Here is a 16,477-nt window from a genome sequence, read left to right on the forward strand (position 1 = left end):
TCAGAAATTCACTTTTTTTCAATGTCTTGGTTTCTTTGATCTTACATGGAATGATCAGCAGATTTACAATCAATTAATCAAAATGAAAACAAAGTGATCTGACACTGGCATTTTTCATCTCTTTTGATCTTTCATCTCTTCTGATCTTTGATGTTTTTTTCCTGCAGGACATTCCACATTTTAATTAGAATTCATTCTTAAAGGGACAGTTCGGTTATAATTTAAACCTATTTAAATAAAAACCTCATTTTTGTTTCATGCTGATAAAATTTAATTTTTTTGGTGAACCGTGCCTTTAAGTTAATTAGCATATACACTACCATTCAAACTTAAAGGGTCAGTACAATTTTCTTTTTTTCCTTTAAGAAATTAAAACTTGCATTAAATGATGCATTAAAGTGATCAAAAGTGACAACAAATACATCTATAATATAACAAACATTACATTTCAAATAAATGCTGTTTTTTTTAATTTCTGTTCATCAAAGAAACATGAAAAAAGATGAGAGTTTCCTCAAAAATATGAAGCAGCACAGCTGATAATAATCTATTTTTCTTGAGCAAAAAATCTGTATTTTAGAATGATTTCTGAAGGAATACTGGAGTAATGATGCTGTAAATTCAGCTTTGCATCACAGGAATAACTTACATTTAGAAATATAATTAAATAAAAAAACATATTTAAAATGGTGATAATATTTCACAATATTATGGTTTTTATGGTATGGTTTATCAAATAAATGCATCCTTCATGAGCAGAAAAGATACTAAACTCCCACTTCGGGGTGGAGCGATCTCATATTTTAGATTAAATGATTCCTGAAAATGCAAAAATGTCCAGAAATCGCTGGTTAGTCATCAAAATCGATTGTCAAGTTAACATGTGACCAGTGATATGACCTTAAGAAGAATGCAGGGACCAATAACAATCAGGAAATTAAAGTGTATTTCTCAGTGTTTGTCAATTGCGTGTTTGCATGAAAGAGAAATGGACAGTAGGCCTAATGTTAAACACATGTGGCTGTCCAGTGCCTTTTCTCTCAGAAGATCAAAAGAGCCACAAGCTTCCAGAAGCACATGTTCACAGGACGCTCGGGTGCTGTTTTAAAATGACAATGCACTTCAGCTGTAAAATCTTTGCATAACCACTGAGAAACATCTCTGCTCTCGGTCCAATGGCCCAGTTTGAAGCTTTCAAAAGGTTTTAAGTACAGCGAGATTTGCCAGAGAAAACTGAACGGCCCAAGACATAATTTAACTTTCACTACAAGCAATAAACATCGACATTTTTTGTGGGAAGGAGTGATAAGCAAAGAAAGTATTTACTCACGCTCATGTCGTTCCAAACCTGCATGGCTTTCTTCTGGGAATGAAAATGTTCACACTGCTCTTTTCCATACACTGAAAGCATACAGACACTATATGTGCAGTACTTTTCAAGACTGAAGCCTTATGATACAGTAACTCTGTATGAGGAATTTACCGTAATAGGGATTCTGTAATAGTTTGAGATGCTTGTGATGCCTGTCTGGTGTTGATGTGTTTCTTTCAGAGTTTGAGTGTGTGTGCATTTATAAATTAAGTCTCTTTTTTTGGGACTGGACTGCAAAGTAAGAGGCTGGGTGTCATGCATCAGTAAAACCACATGTGTTTGCCATCGGAAAAGTAGATTATTATCTTGACTGTGTTTAGTTCTGGTCATGTTCCTGGGTTTAAGACTCAACGTTCACAGATTAACTCAAAGACTCTTATGGACTTCTGGATGTTTTATGGCAATTGTTATTTTAGCATAATTGAGAAACTATAGGTTTTATTGATATTTTGAATATTTTTATTGTTATTTAATTTCAGTTAAAGTTTTAGTAATTTTGTTGTGTTTGTGTAATTTTTATTCATTTTTTTCATTAATTGTAGTTTTTATTATATATTTTTAAATATTTTATATATTATTAATTATATTATATATATATATATATATATATATATATTATTAAACTTTACGCCCAAGTACCAGAGAAATAGATGAGGAAAATTAGTAATACTCTGTAATTCCTTAGTGTTTTATTTGATTTTATTGTAGTTTAGTTCATAAACCCAAGTTTTTACAGACAAGGCTCAAGACAACAATGCAAGTTTGAGTCTCGACTGAAAATATCTTACTCTGACATATCGTAAAACATGTCAGTGCCATTGTTCTGTCTCAAGTCAAGATGCACACGACACACGTAACATTGTTTTTATTAAAAGTATTTTTATAAAAACAAAGCTACGCCCTGTCTGTGAAACTGGGCCCAAGTTATATTAAAATAACAGCAAAACTCTATTTATATAATGCTTTATTCAGCGAGGATGCATGAAATTGATTAAAACGGCCAGCAAATGCATTTATAATGTCACAACTCTTGTTTTTGATTTTATTAGAGATAAGCAGATGGGTTAAAATGAAAGCTCCACATCCAAACTGAGGCTTGGATGCGCAGAACGTATCATAAATCATATAGAAATGGACAGAATAACATCCTTTGTTTTGATCAAGTATAAGAAGACTTGCTGTACTTACCATTTAGTTAGGGATGCCCCCTTGTGGCCTTACTGGAAATATAGATGATGACAATAAAACCTATGAAACATAATGTCGTTTTGTTTTGATTTTTCGTACTGAAGCAGTGGGCGGGGCCTATTGAAGAGCTCGCGCCCTTGAATCGGTGTATATTAATATTATCACTATTAGCTTTCACAGAACAGACAAAATGACACTTTCAAGTTCAACTGTCTTATCAAACAATTTGTTTTTGTCTCCTTCAGGACATTGGGAACCCTTTTAAAAAACAACATACGACATAATAAAAGGAATAAATCACAACGCCTCACAATTTTGCAAGGCCTTAACATTTTTTCATTTTGCATATTACATTTCAAAATGATTTTTGCTAGCCATAATGCTTCCATACAACCGAGACCAGAGCAGAAATGGCAAGTGATAAAAAAATAAAAAAAAGTACTGAAGAGTTAAGGCTTCAGTTATGCATCTACACAGAGATCCAAGATACATACACTTTCCCTTAAAGAGAAAAACGAATGCATTTAAAATAATATTTCACCCAAACAATAAAAAAGCCACCTTGTTGTTTCAAATCCATAATCTATGTATCTTCAAATTAGCGCGGTCAAACGATTAATCGCATCCAAAATAAAAGTTTTTGTTTACATACTATATGTATTTGTATTGTGTTTATTTAATATGCATATATAGTATATATTTTGAAAATATTTATGTATATACATTTATATTTACATTATGTTTAATGTTATATATATATTTAATATATAAACATAGCATATTTTTCTTAAATATATACATGCATGTGTTTGAACTTATATATACACATTATAAACCATACACAGTACACAATGTGAACAAAAATTTTTATTTTGGATGCGATTCATCGTGATTAATTGTTTGATAGCACTACTTCAAATGAAAGTCTTTATGCTACTTCTTTGCATACAATTAATGTCCAAGCGCCAAAAAAAATGCATCATAAAATGCGCTACATTTCAACTCAACTAAAAAAAATTGCTAGAAAGTGTATATCTTGTTTATATCTCAGAAGTGTGAGAAAATGCTGAATTATAAAATAAAAAGATGCATTTACTTTTTTTTTTTTTTTATTCTTGTGGCCAAAACAATCTTCCATAAATAACAGCATGCAGGTTTGGGTCAACGCGAAGGTGACTAAATAACAGTTTTATTTTATTTAATTTTGAGGTGAATTTTCCTTTTAAGTGAGAAAAGTTAAGGTGGGCTCTCTACAAAACTAAACAACTTTACAATTAATCAGAATATATTATGAATCATTCGGCCTATTTCAATTACTCCCTGCACAATCTCACAAACAAATCGGACACACCAACAGACATTGTCCTATTCACATCATGTGCTGAAAACATAGAAAAAACGTCTGAAATAACACTTTATATACAGCCAAAGACTAACTTACAGAAACGGAGAAGACGTTTTGGTCAAATTGAAGTTCAGTGTTTTTCAGGATGGAGTAACACACACACACACACACACACACACACACACACACACACACACACACACACACACACACACACACACACACACACACACACACACACACACACACACACACACACACACACACACACACACACACACACACACACACACACACACACACACACACACACACACACACACACACACACCAAAACAAAACAAAAAACCAGCACTAAGAATGGTTTCACCCATTTGAATACTCGCTCACAATTCTGACAGGTTTGTCTTCACAAAAGTTTATAAACATAGATCTCTTGTAGATTGATGATGACGTTTAAGTCTTCTGGACGTTTGAACAGTTCAGGAAAAAACAGGAAAAAAAGAAGAAGAGAGGTAACACCTCAACAAAGTTCAGGAAGCATTGATTCTAGATCAGCTAGGATGCGTCCACCTCTTCAGCACGATTCCTTCAATTTACCCAAAAGCCGCCAACCCTCCGGACCAAAGGAAGGAAGCAGTCTGAGTCTGTGACTCTCTCCGGTGAGGGTCAGATGGCGTTTACAGCAGCTGCGAGATCTCTGGAGGTCTGCTTCAGCCGCAGCGCTTTCTCAAACTCACTCCATCTTAGACATCTCATACTTGGTGGTCATGATCTCCTGTGTGAGAAACAGGCCTTAATTAACTCACTTATTCATGACGGCTGATGTAAATGTTCCACAAACACATGAAAGTGAATTAAACAACGCAAACTAGACAATGCTATTTTAGTGCATCAGATACTGCAGTGATGATTTTATTAAGATTTTGAATGATTTTCTATTTTCCATGTTAATTTTCATGTTAAAGATGGTTATGTTGCTGTTTATTTTTGTGTTTTTTTTTGGTATTTCTATAGAGTTTTGTTGTTATTTTATTTATTTTAGTTGACCCAAAAACAAAAACTGAAAATGTAGATTTTTGGTGATTAAACTAAAATAAAATCTTTGCATAGGCAAATAGCTGAAATAAAATAAGTTCTATTATGTATTTTAGGTTAACACTTATTTTATTTAAAGTAATGAAACAGTATCCCCAACGTATACCATGCATTTCAGAAGAACACGTAAACAACAACAACAAAAAAAAACTAAGACTAAAACTTAAAACCTTAAATTAACAACAAAGCAAAATTAAGATAGAAATAAAGTTTTGCATACCTCATCTGAGTCAAGAAGAACAGGAAGAGCTCTGAAAATAAAAGCGAATAATTGTGTGAATAATTACAAATTTACATGGGAAGCTTTTTCTTGCTAACAGCAGAGGGAGTGTATGTGTGTTTTTATCAAACAGAAGACGACCTACACATCAGACAGAGAGGTAGGAATATTCTCCTCCACCCACTTCAAATCTTCATCCTGAAACAATCAAATAATATGTTTTTTTTTATATAACATTTATGGTTTTATTTATTGACGATTCTCAATTTTATTTATTGAGGGAAAAAAAGTTCAGAAGAACATAACTTTTTTCTTTTTATCATTATAGGTGTTTTTATGGCCACTTCTAATCAATCTATTTGTAATCATGCAGCATAAAATGATTTCTTAAAAAACAACTTAAATATTATTAAAATAAAACAAATTAACACTGACCTGATTGGCTGCTGCAGGCTTCACAGTTCCATTGGTTTCTGTCTTAGCCGCCCTCAACTTTATCCCATCAGCTGAGGATGAATAGGTGCATATTAATTAACCCACAATTTTCATATAACAATGTTTCCAATACAGTGCAATAACATAGACCTACAGTGAAAACCTCAAGACATACAGACACACAAAAAAGTGACTGACCGATGTTTGCAGACACCAGGAACTCTTCAATCTCCTCGTCGTCTGAGTCATCAATAAGCGGTGTGTACGCATACCTAGACACAGAGCACATGCATGCGGTCAGGACGCTGCTTTAGAAGATACAGAACAAGACGGCTGACTAGGACATGCTTGCCTTTGATTGTTGGCAGACGGCCGCCACAGAAACATGATGACCAGCAGTATGATGGAGAAGAGGAACCTCCAGAAAGCATCATCCACCCACAGCTCCATCCAGTCCTGCGCAGAAACACACAGGAACCAGTATGAAATCATTTGGTTCTGCTCCGATCAGAGCAGAGAGAGTTCAGATACTCACCGCCTGACAGTCTGCTAACCGGAACTTCTTCGTTGTCCAAACCATGAAAATAATGGAGGCTGAAACACGGTAGATATCAGTCACCTCGACTGGGTTTAACCATTTCACTGTATTCAGCCACATTTCCTGCTTTTACTCACCGAGAACAGCAAAGATGAGCGTGTTGGTGAAGTGTCTGTACAAAGACAGCTTCACTGGGTTTCTTCTGAGTTTCAGAGTCTTAATGGTTTGTGCCAGACTGACAAATATGTGAGATATAGTCAAGGAATCGAGATTTACAGGACCATAAGTCTAGAAATATAATAAGTTAACATAACCTAATAATTCCTATGTAGCATGCTGCTAATTACCACAGACAGAATCTTATATTATTCACAGATTACTGTTGAAAATATGCAACTACTACACTGTTTCTACTATTATATGTATTATAATATGACATGCATATTATTTATAATGTAGTTAAATATTATATATAATATTAAAATATTATGTTTGGCCATGCAGTTGTTGATCAAAGTTGTGTTGTTTTACTATCAATAAAGCTAAGGGTTTTCACCACGGCTTCATTTATTTGATGAAAAATAGTTAAAATTTGAAATAGTTGTCATTTGAAATAATTATTTTTTAATTTTTTAATATATTTCAAATAGGATATTTATTCCTGTGATCAAAGCTGAATTTTCAGCATCATTCCTCCAGTCTTCAGTGTCACGTGATCTTCAGAAATCAGAATAATATGCTGATCTGCTGCTCAAGAAACATTTCTAATTATTATCAGTGCTAGAAACAATTGTGCTTTTATGAAAAATGTGGTTTTAATCAAGTTTAATTTTATTTGAAATAGAAATTTACCAATTTAAATGTCTTTACTGTCACTTTGGATAAATTTAATGCATCCCTGCTGAATAAAAATATATATTTATTTTTAAAAAAATCTTAATTTAATAGCATATTTGTAGTGATAACTTGCACCATCTTTCACTGGATATTTACAGTAAACACATTCTGAACGTCTATGTTAATAAACAACATTGCACATAGGCATAGATATAATGCTGAAAATGATCAATATTTTTTTGTAGCATCATGCTTCGTAAGAAAGTCTTCCGGTATAAAAGGCAAATAAGAAAATAAAACAAGAGCTCCATAAATAAGGCATCATGCAGGAATAAAATACTGCCCAACAGACAGACTATGCAGGGGCAAAGACACACACACAGCGTCCCAAAAGGATATCCACCAACACAGAGAAGAGTCAAGCAGAGCCAGGGGAATGTTGGCTAGCAGGGTCAGGTCAGAGTCTTTAGCCTGAGAGAGATGCACAGAGGCGGGAAAAATAAGGAATAGGGAACAGTAGGATCAGTCCTTCACCACTACAACAACTGAAACACAAACGACAATCAAACTAAAAATTACACTAAAAGCAATAAGCACCTTTTAAATGGTTTTCAACGATATGGTTATAAAGTTCACTCAAAAATAAAAATTCTTGCAACAATGAATAATGCTAGCAACCAAACCGTTTTGGTTCCCATTGACTTGGACAAATATACAATGAAAATCAATGGCTTATGTTTGGATACCAACATTCTTCAACATATCTTCCGTGTTCAGAACGTGACTTAAAGATGACAGAATCATCCCTTCACAATCTGGTTGGTATGGTATAATTCTGTTAACTAAATGAAGTCTTTATAATCGAACAGGCTTGATAGGCCCATCAGAAGGATATGAACCAGAGAGCAGAAGAATCAAACACAGCTAGTATAATGTATGTGACGAGTGCTTGTCCATTATCTCGACCCTTACAGATCAACACCCATCACACTCATTACTGACAACAAACACGTTTAAATCACATCTCATTACTGATGGTTATTTGACAAAATGGCTGCTTATAATATGCAACTGCTCAACAAAATGATTTAAAAAGAACCAGGATGTCAGCTTTACCCCAGTGATCCTCAGAATGCCCTCAACTGCAGCAAACATGAAGTAAAGCACACCCAGACCCACCACTCTGTGCATGACGGTGCCCAAACGCGGCCTGAGAAAACACAAAAACATCATTGTCTCTAAAACCACTCAACGGTATAGTTCACCCAAACATCATAATTCATAATGCAAAAACATGTTCTCCCCTATTGTCCTCTCACATCAAAATATTTAATAGTTATTTGTTTAGAAACATGGTTTTGCTTGTAAATGGTGCTCAATCTGTACATATTTGTCTCCTGATTCAGACGTGATTTGTTTTTGTTTTTTTTGTTTTTTTACTTGAATAGGCAATATTACGGATTTGTATTTTAGATGAAAGAAATGGTTTGAAGTAGGGCTGCACGATATTGGGAAAAAATGACATTGCTATATTTTATTTTTCTGCGATATATATTGCGATATTTTTTCTTACAAACAAAAATGGGGTGAGCACACTTACATTCTCATTTTAAATGATTTAAACATCGACACCATCGTGTCAATTGATTAATATGCGCGAGGGAGAGAGAGCAAGACAGCGCTCGTGTTGTTTGAAAACGGCTCGCTCTCTCTCGGTGTCTCTCTCTCTCTCTCTGTCCTGCTACATTTCTTCAAATCAGATGAAGAAAGAAACTCATCTACATCTTGGATGTATTACATTATCACCAACTTTTCTTTTTTGGGGGGTGAACTATTCCCTAAATGATCCTGAACCCTGCTGATCGATGCTTTCATTACTCACTTGACAATGCCGTAGCCCAGACTGACGATGACGACGAGCAAACGGGCCAGAGTCCTCTTCAGAGCAGAGATGAGCTCAGCAAAGATCAGCAGACCCTGAGCTGGAGAGAAGACAGAGAGATTCAACTTTTAAACACACGGGAAAACATATGTCACTCATTTTAAAGAAAGATTCAATTTTGAGGCTTTAAAGAAGGGTCACATATTAACTGACAAAATAAAACATCTATCTAATGTTAAAAATGAAGACAAAAGTTATTGTGACACTTTGTGTTTCAAACCAAAACCTCAAAATATTGTATTTTTGATCTAATAAATGCAGCCTATGCACTAAACTTACGAAAAGATTTTAGATTACACTGTTTTATCTATCTTTATATGCCATGACATTCAGACAGTTTTAAGGGTACAGAAATGAGTTAGGCCATCGTAGGTGAATGTAACAGTTTAAACCGAGGAATAGAGAGTATATTTTTTGACTAACATGCTGAGCCCACGTTGTTCGTGTTCTGATATTCAGCACAGAAGACGGCTTTCTCTATCATGCCCAAGAATATGACTCCAGCAATCCAGAACTGGATCCTCAGCAGGTCTTTCCAGTAGCAGGATGCCCAGACGAACCAGAGAAGAGCGTACAGGATGTACACCACACACATCACCATGTAGAACTGAGAAAAAGAGAGGGAGAAAAACATACGAAATCATGTAAAATATTATAATAGAATTTTGTCTATCAGGAATTGATTGGATTGTTGTCGGTTGTTAACTTATTCTTTTATATAAGACATATAATAAATATACAATACGTTTATAAATGCAATATTCAATAAATGCACTCCTTTGAGTCCCTGATGTGGTCTCCAGATCCAGCTTTAAAAACCCATCATATAACGCTGATAAAAGAGCATCTAAACTACTTACGATCATGAGAGGCCATTCGGTGACAGAGAGATAGCCGTGGGTTCCCTTCATCACAACACTGACTGAAACACAGTTCAGATAAGATTCATAAGCCAGAAACAGCTACATATTCATATGATAAGAGCAGATAAGGTCGTTAGGCCTACAGGTTAAATTCCAGTTGGCATCCTGTTTTGTTGAATTGATCTGCACTACCAGCAGGTAAGGCCCGTCCCTCCAGGTCGTAGCAATCACATGTTCCTTTGCCACCAAAAAAATGATGTGCATTACTCAACAAACCCTCAATTTATTGCTGTTGCCAAACACCCCATATATTCTATCTCAGAATGTTTTACCATCGGTCTGTAGGAACCAGCCTCAGCAACAGAAGAACTGGTGAAACTCCCATCCTTATGTCAAAACCAAAGAACAATATTACTCTTTTTGAGTTGTTTGAAAACAAGCAGCTTTTGAAACAGGAACGTTATTCAGCAGTTTTACCTCTAACTCGCCTTCCAACTGATTCGGGCTCACGGGTTTAGGCTCTGCTTTTGATTTCTGCAAAAAAGAAAGAAAAAATACAATAGACAACACTGAACAATTATGCTGCAATTATGAAATCAAGATTAATAATGAATAATGAATTAGCATATTAGAATGATTTCTAATGTAAGGATCATTGACACTGAAGACTGGAGAAATGGCCTTGCATCACAGAAATAATATTTTTTGAAGGATATTGAAATAGAAACCATTATTTTAATGTATGTATGTGTGTGTGTGTGTGTGTGTATGTATATGTATATGTATATATATATATATATATATATATATATATATATATATATATATATATATATACAGTACAGACCAAAAGTTTGGAAACATTTCTATTTTTTATGTTTTTGAAAGAAGTTTCTTCTGCTCATCAAGCCTGCATTTATTTGATCAAAAATACAGAAAAAAACAGTAATATTGTGAAATATTATTACAACTTAAAATAATAGTTTTCTATTTGAATATACTTAAAAAAAAATATATTCCTGTGATGCAAAGCTGAATTTTCAGCATCATTCCTCCAGCCTTCAGTGTCACATGTAACATCCAGTCTATCACATGATCCTTTAGAAATCATTCTAATATTCTGATTTATTTTAAGTGTTGGAAACAGTTCTGCTGTCTAATATATTTGATGAATAAAAGGTTAAAAAGAACTGCATTTATTCAAAATAAAAATTCTAATAATATATTTTCTTTACTATCACTTTTTATCAATTTAACACATCCTTGCTGAATAAAAGTATTGATTTTATTAAAAAAAAAAAAAGAAAAAAAAATTACTGACCCCAAATGACTGACCAGTAGTGTATATTGTTATTATAATAATGAATCATCATATTAGAATGATTTCTAAAGGATCATGTGATAATGATCCTAAAAATTCAGCTTTGCATCACAGAAATAAATGATAATTTAAAGTATAATAAATTTAAAAATAATTATTTTAAAGTGTAATAATATATCACAATATTAAAAATTTTTCTGTATTTTTGATCAAATAAATGCAGGCTTGATGAGCAAAAGAAACTTCTTTCAAAAACATTAAAAATAGTAATGTTTCCAAACTTTTGGTCTGTACTGTGTGTATATATATATATATATATATATATATATATATATATATATATATATATATATATATATATATATATATATATACACATACATACAGTACAAACCAAAAGTTTGGACACACCTTCTCATTCAAAGAGTTTTCTTTATTTTCATGTCTATGAAAATTGTAGAGTCACACTGAAGGCATCAAGGGCTATTTGAGCAAGAAGGAGAGTGATGGGGTGCTGCGCCAGATGACCTGGCCTCCACAGTCACCGGACCTGAACCCAATCCAGATGGTTTAGGGGTGAGCTGGACCGCAGACAGAAGGCAAAAGGGCCAACAAGTGCTAAGCATCTCTCGGGGAACTGTTGGAAGACCATTTCAGGTGACTACCTCTTGAAGCTCATCAAGAGAATGCCAAGAGTGTGCAAAGCAGTAATCAAAGCAAAAGATGGATACTTTGAAGAACCTACAATATGACATATTTTCAGTTGTTTCACACTTTTTTTTAATGTATATAATTCCATATATTATTCCACATGTGTTAATTCATAGTTTTGATGCCTTCAGTGTGACTCTACAATTTTCATAGTCATGAAAATAAAGAAAACTCTTTGAATGAGAAGGTGTGTCCAAACTTTTGGTCTGTACTGTGTATATATATATATATATATATATATATATATATATATATATATATATATATATACACACACACACACACACACAATGCACATACATATAAAACAAATATAAATGCCAAAAGCAGATAACAAAATGACTCAAATTAGAATAAAACCTGAAGGGCATAAAATTAAAATCCTATTCAAAATATTAATAAATATGGTGGAATATAATCAAATATTAATAATGCTAAAAACACTGACCGTGGCTTATTTTTCTCAATAAAGGTGACAGAAATAGGTCAGGCTGAAAGTATAGCATATACTACTGACTGAAATCAAGCAGTGTGAACGTACATTGAGCATGGGGAACATGTGCATGTCGCTGCGGCAGGATATCTCCCTGTATTTGTGCCGAATAAACTCTCCTGGTCTGTGAGGGCTCGGGTCCATACTGTTTCCTCGAATCTGTGGCGTCTTTTCATACATCTCCTGAGCGAGCAAATAAACAAATGATAAACACACAAAGAGTATCACATGCATGCTTTAAGGATTTTAGAAGCAAACGGCTACCACTCACTTCAATATTGTTGTACTCATTGTGACAGGGGTAGTATTTTAGAAACCACTGAATGGAGAACCTCACTTCCTCCGGACAACTGAATGATGACACTGCAAGGAGAAACGAGATCCTTATTTCGCTAGACAATCAATACAGGACACGTGTTTATTAAAGGAGTAAGTAGATCAACCAAAAATGAACATTTGCTGGAAATGTACCCATCCTCAGGTCATCCAAGATGTCAGGTTTGGAGAAATGTAGCATCACATCACTTGCTCATCCACTGATCCTCTGCAGCGAATGGGTGCCGTCAGCTGATAAAAACATCACAATAACAACATTGCTTCCTTTTATGGACTCATATTTTGGCCAGAAGCAATGGTTTTAAGTTAAAACGTCTTGATGGACTGGAAAGATGTTTTTATCAGCTGTTTGGCCTCGTATTCTGACGGCACCCATTCACTCCAGAGCATCCGTTGGTGAGCAAGTGATGCAATGCTACATTTCTCAAAAACTGTTCTGATGAAGAAACAAACTCATCTATATCTTGGACGGCCTGAGGATGAGTAAATGTAAAAAAAAAAAAAATTATGGATTATTCCTTTAAGCTTTATCTTCAGTCTATGCAGAAATAACAACATTAGACACCTCTTAATCGAATATCAGTGTCCTTATACATGGCTTTCCTCAACAATAAAGGTCTTGATGTCTGCAAAAGAGAAGAAAACACATTGTCAAATTTTTCAACAGTTTTTCCAGTAGAAAGTGTTTCAGTAGTAAATTAAACATGTGTTTTGGCGTTGTCTTACAGTAGCACACAATAGAAACCTCAGTGGAAATAATAGACAGGCCTTTAAATATTTGATAAGACCCTGTCACAAACTTTACAGAGATCATATGGACAATCAAAGGTGACAGCGTCACAGCTCAATGCCAAACAAAATTAAATGCAACTGATTCCTTTATACTGAATATGGAGTAAAATCCTCAGTTTGTATTTTAAACTGCAGTAACAGGCTACATTTATTGCTATCATTAACAGTAACAGATGTTCTTTGTTCTCTCAACACCATGCATCACATGCAATTTACAAAAGAGATTTTACATTCATAAAATGCATGTTATATGCAAGTTAAATGTCTACTTTAGTTTCAATTAACTTAATAAATGGTGAAATAACTTTCCATTTGTCATTCAGCATATTAAAACAAAAGAAAAAGTCGTCATACTAAATGGTAAATGGTTAAAAACATGGTTTAAAGGATTAAAAACTATATGTTGATCAAATGGGTAAAACCTGACTAAAAATATTAATAAAAAATAAAAAAAGAGACAGTCTTATGTTTTGTGGAGCTGCTGCAACATGCAGCACTGAGCTAGTCTTAATGCAAACACAGCATTTGGACAAAGTTTAACCGTGTTTCATCATTTTAATGACTCTGACAGCTGCCTTATAACTTGTCATTAATTTCTAGAGGTTGTCTTACAAATTGCAACGTTAAAACTTCACTTAATCCATAACTAAAGATGCACTGTTATTTAATGCTAGCTGTTAGCGCTTGGACTCGTCGCTCGTTTTCATCAATTTATCATCATAAACATCATCCACACTCACACTAAGGACTGTAATAGTCCACAGGCCAATCTCCGGAGCGGCAATTACTCCATTTAATGATGAAGTGATGAGGAGAAATGGGATAAAAAAGAGCAAAAGGCAGCTGCTCTGCATCCACCTGCGGCTTCTGTCGGCCATGTTTACTGAGACGGTCGCGCGCGCACACGCGCTCTCTCTCTCACGCGCGCACACACCTGACACGTCATGCCGTCAAAAAAGAGGACGGTGCGCGTACAGTCCCAGACCCTCGCGAAAAGTAGCCTATGCATCACCATAAGCACGGTGAACACTAAATTTGGCTTTTAATATCAGTGTCTTACTACTTAATACAGATATATTAGATAGATTAGTTATGTTAGTCTTTGTCATCTTTTAATGCGCATGATTCTTCTTTAGCCTATAACTCTTTCCATGTGAACGAAGCACGCTCTGTGGAATGTGTTCTTAAAAAAAAAATAGAATAGCCCTTATAAACCAAATCAGACATACAAAATGCTTATTTTTTATACAAATGATTGCTCGGATAGCAGCACGCAGTGATTTTTATTTTATCTTTAACACTGCCTAATGTACCTGAGAAAAAATGTATATAATATAAATGTATATAATAAAATATATAAATTAGAAAAAATATTAGGGCTACATCACAGTAAGAAATAATGAAGAGCGACATCCTGAAACGAGAACCAATTTAATTCTCCAAGTCTTTCCATTTTTGTCACCTTTTAGTTTTATTTATGTGCTGCAATGTGTGTTTAATTTTATTTCAATACAAGTAGGCCTACGTTTCTTATCAGATGTCAAATAGACGTTTATTAGATGTCTTTGAGATGTTTAATGATTTGATTCAGATCAGGACTTCGGAGCGCATATAGCCAATTTTTTCTGATTTCTTTTTTATTAAACCTGACAAAAGATTTCCCCGCTAATGAGCTCCTATAAGACAGCAACTGCAAAATGACTCCTTTTCCTAAATATTTGTTTAATCAAATATGTTATTTAAACATGCATTCAAATGTTTTATATTTATATTTAACTGCATGAAATAAATTATATTTATTGCTTACAGTAAATGGTATTGACACTGAAATCCAAAAGACAACTTTTCCAGGTAACAGCTTTTAATATTACATTTAAATATGAACAAATGGCTCATTCAGAGTATTACTAGACCAAGTTATCATTTCATATAACATTTATGGCAGCACTTTAAAACAAACTTTATTTTGTTAGCAGTATTTAATAAAATATTGTTCATTAATTGTACACTCTCGACCTCAAATTAATGCAGTTAATCGGTGTACCTCAATCAGAAGGTACAGTAATAAAAATACTTCACACGTTTAAAAACTTCTGTATATTTCTCTAAAGACTCAGTTTAACTTCCAAGTTAAAATGTAAAAATCACTAAATATAAAAAACACTGTGTCCTTTATATTTACAAAATGTATATCTTATATACAAATTAGGTTCTGTGCAAAAACAAAGTTCACAAAAAAGCTTAAAGTCACAATGTACTGTAGCTTAATTTTACTCCTGATGATAATAACATTATAAACTTAATCACTTCAGAAAAAACAGGACTTGTTTTCTAACATTTGGAGCATCACAGTTTTGCGCTCTGTACTTCAACATGCATTAAGGCAAAAATAACACCATGGTAAAGTGTTCAGCCACCAGGCAGGGTTAGGGTCCACCGTGTTTCTGTGCAACTGTGAGATGCTGTATGAGGGCAAACATTTTTTACATTTAGCAAGAGATGAAATCAAGACATTTGTTGCCAGAGAGATTTGCATACACTACTGTTCAAATTCTAGGAGTTGGTACGAATTTTTTATTATTTTGAAATATGTCTCTGACTAAAGCTGCATTTATTTGACCAAAATACAGTTAAAACAGTAATACTGTAAAATGTTATTAACATTAAATAAATATATTTTTTGCTCAACAATGTATCCTCTGCAGTGAATGGGTGCCGTCAGAATTATAGTCCAAATATCACAATAATAATCCACAAGTAATGTAAGTATTTCATAAACGCATTGACTTGTCATTAACAAATCCAAAAAGATGTTTTTAACTTCAAAGCATTGCTTCTGGCTAAAATACGAATCCATAATCTTTCTCCAGTAAGAAAGCTGTCTGGTCTGAATCAGGAGAGAAAAATAGGTACAGATCAAGCACAGTTTACAAGCTAAAACAGCCCAAAACTGATCTAAACAAATATACATTTATGATGGATTTGA

General features: G+C 33.9%; 1 protein-coding gene across 1 annotated transcript; it reads right to left on the reverse strand.

Annotated features, from left to right (window-relative positions):
- Positions 1–4,259: 4,259 nt before the first annotated feature.
- Positions 4,260–14,443, reverse strand: LOC132156727 (transmembrane protein 87A-like). The gene is made up of 20 exons (XM_059565710.1): positions 14,232–14,443; positions 13,265–13,325; positions 12,635–12,726; positions 12,412–12,546; positions 10,316–10,372; positions 10,171–10,224; positions 9,982–10,075; positions 9,836–9,897; positions 9,399–9,582; positions 8,916–9,015; positions 8,150–8,243; positions 7,433–7,504; positions 6,334–6,442; positions 6,194–6,252; positions 6,011–6,114; positions 5,857–5,930; positions 5,659–5,729; positions 5,369–5,421; positions 5,224–5,254; positions 4,260–4,683 (listed from the first exon to the last, which is right to left on the reverse strand). Exons 1-20 carry the CDS (start codon positions 14,367–14,369, stop codon positions 4,642–4,644), a joined length of 1,686 nt encoding a protein of 561 aa, XP_059421693.1. The 5' UTR covers positions 14,370–14,443; the 3' UTR covers positions 4,260–4,641.
- Between the last annotated feature and the right edge of the window lie 2,034 nt (positions 14,444–16,477).

The sequence above is a fragment of the Carassius carassius genome, chromosome 14, assembly GCF_963082965.1.
Source record: "Carassius carassius chromosome 14, fCarCar2.1, whole genome shotgun sequence".
In the NCBI taxonomy this organism is placed as follows: Eukaryota; Metazoa; Chordata; class Actinopteri; order Cypriniformes; family Cyprinidae; genus Carassius; species Carassius carassius.

Coding starts and splice junctions, on each gene's coding strand:
- LOC132156727 (XM_059565710.1), bottom strand. CDS start 14,369: ATGGCCGACAGAAGCCGCAGGTGGATGCAGAGCAGCTGCCTTTTGCTC. Junction 6,443..7,432: donor ACTCTTCTCTGTGTTGGTGG/ATATCCTTTTGG, acceptor ACTATATCTCAC/ATATTTGTCAGTCTGGCACA. Junction 4,684..5,223: donor TTCTTCTTGACTCAGATGAG/GTATGCAAAACT, acceptor TTTCTCACACAG/GAGATCATGACCACCAAGTA.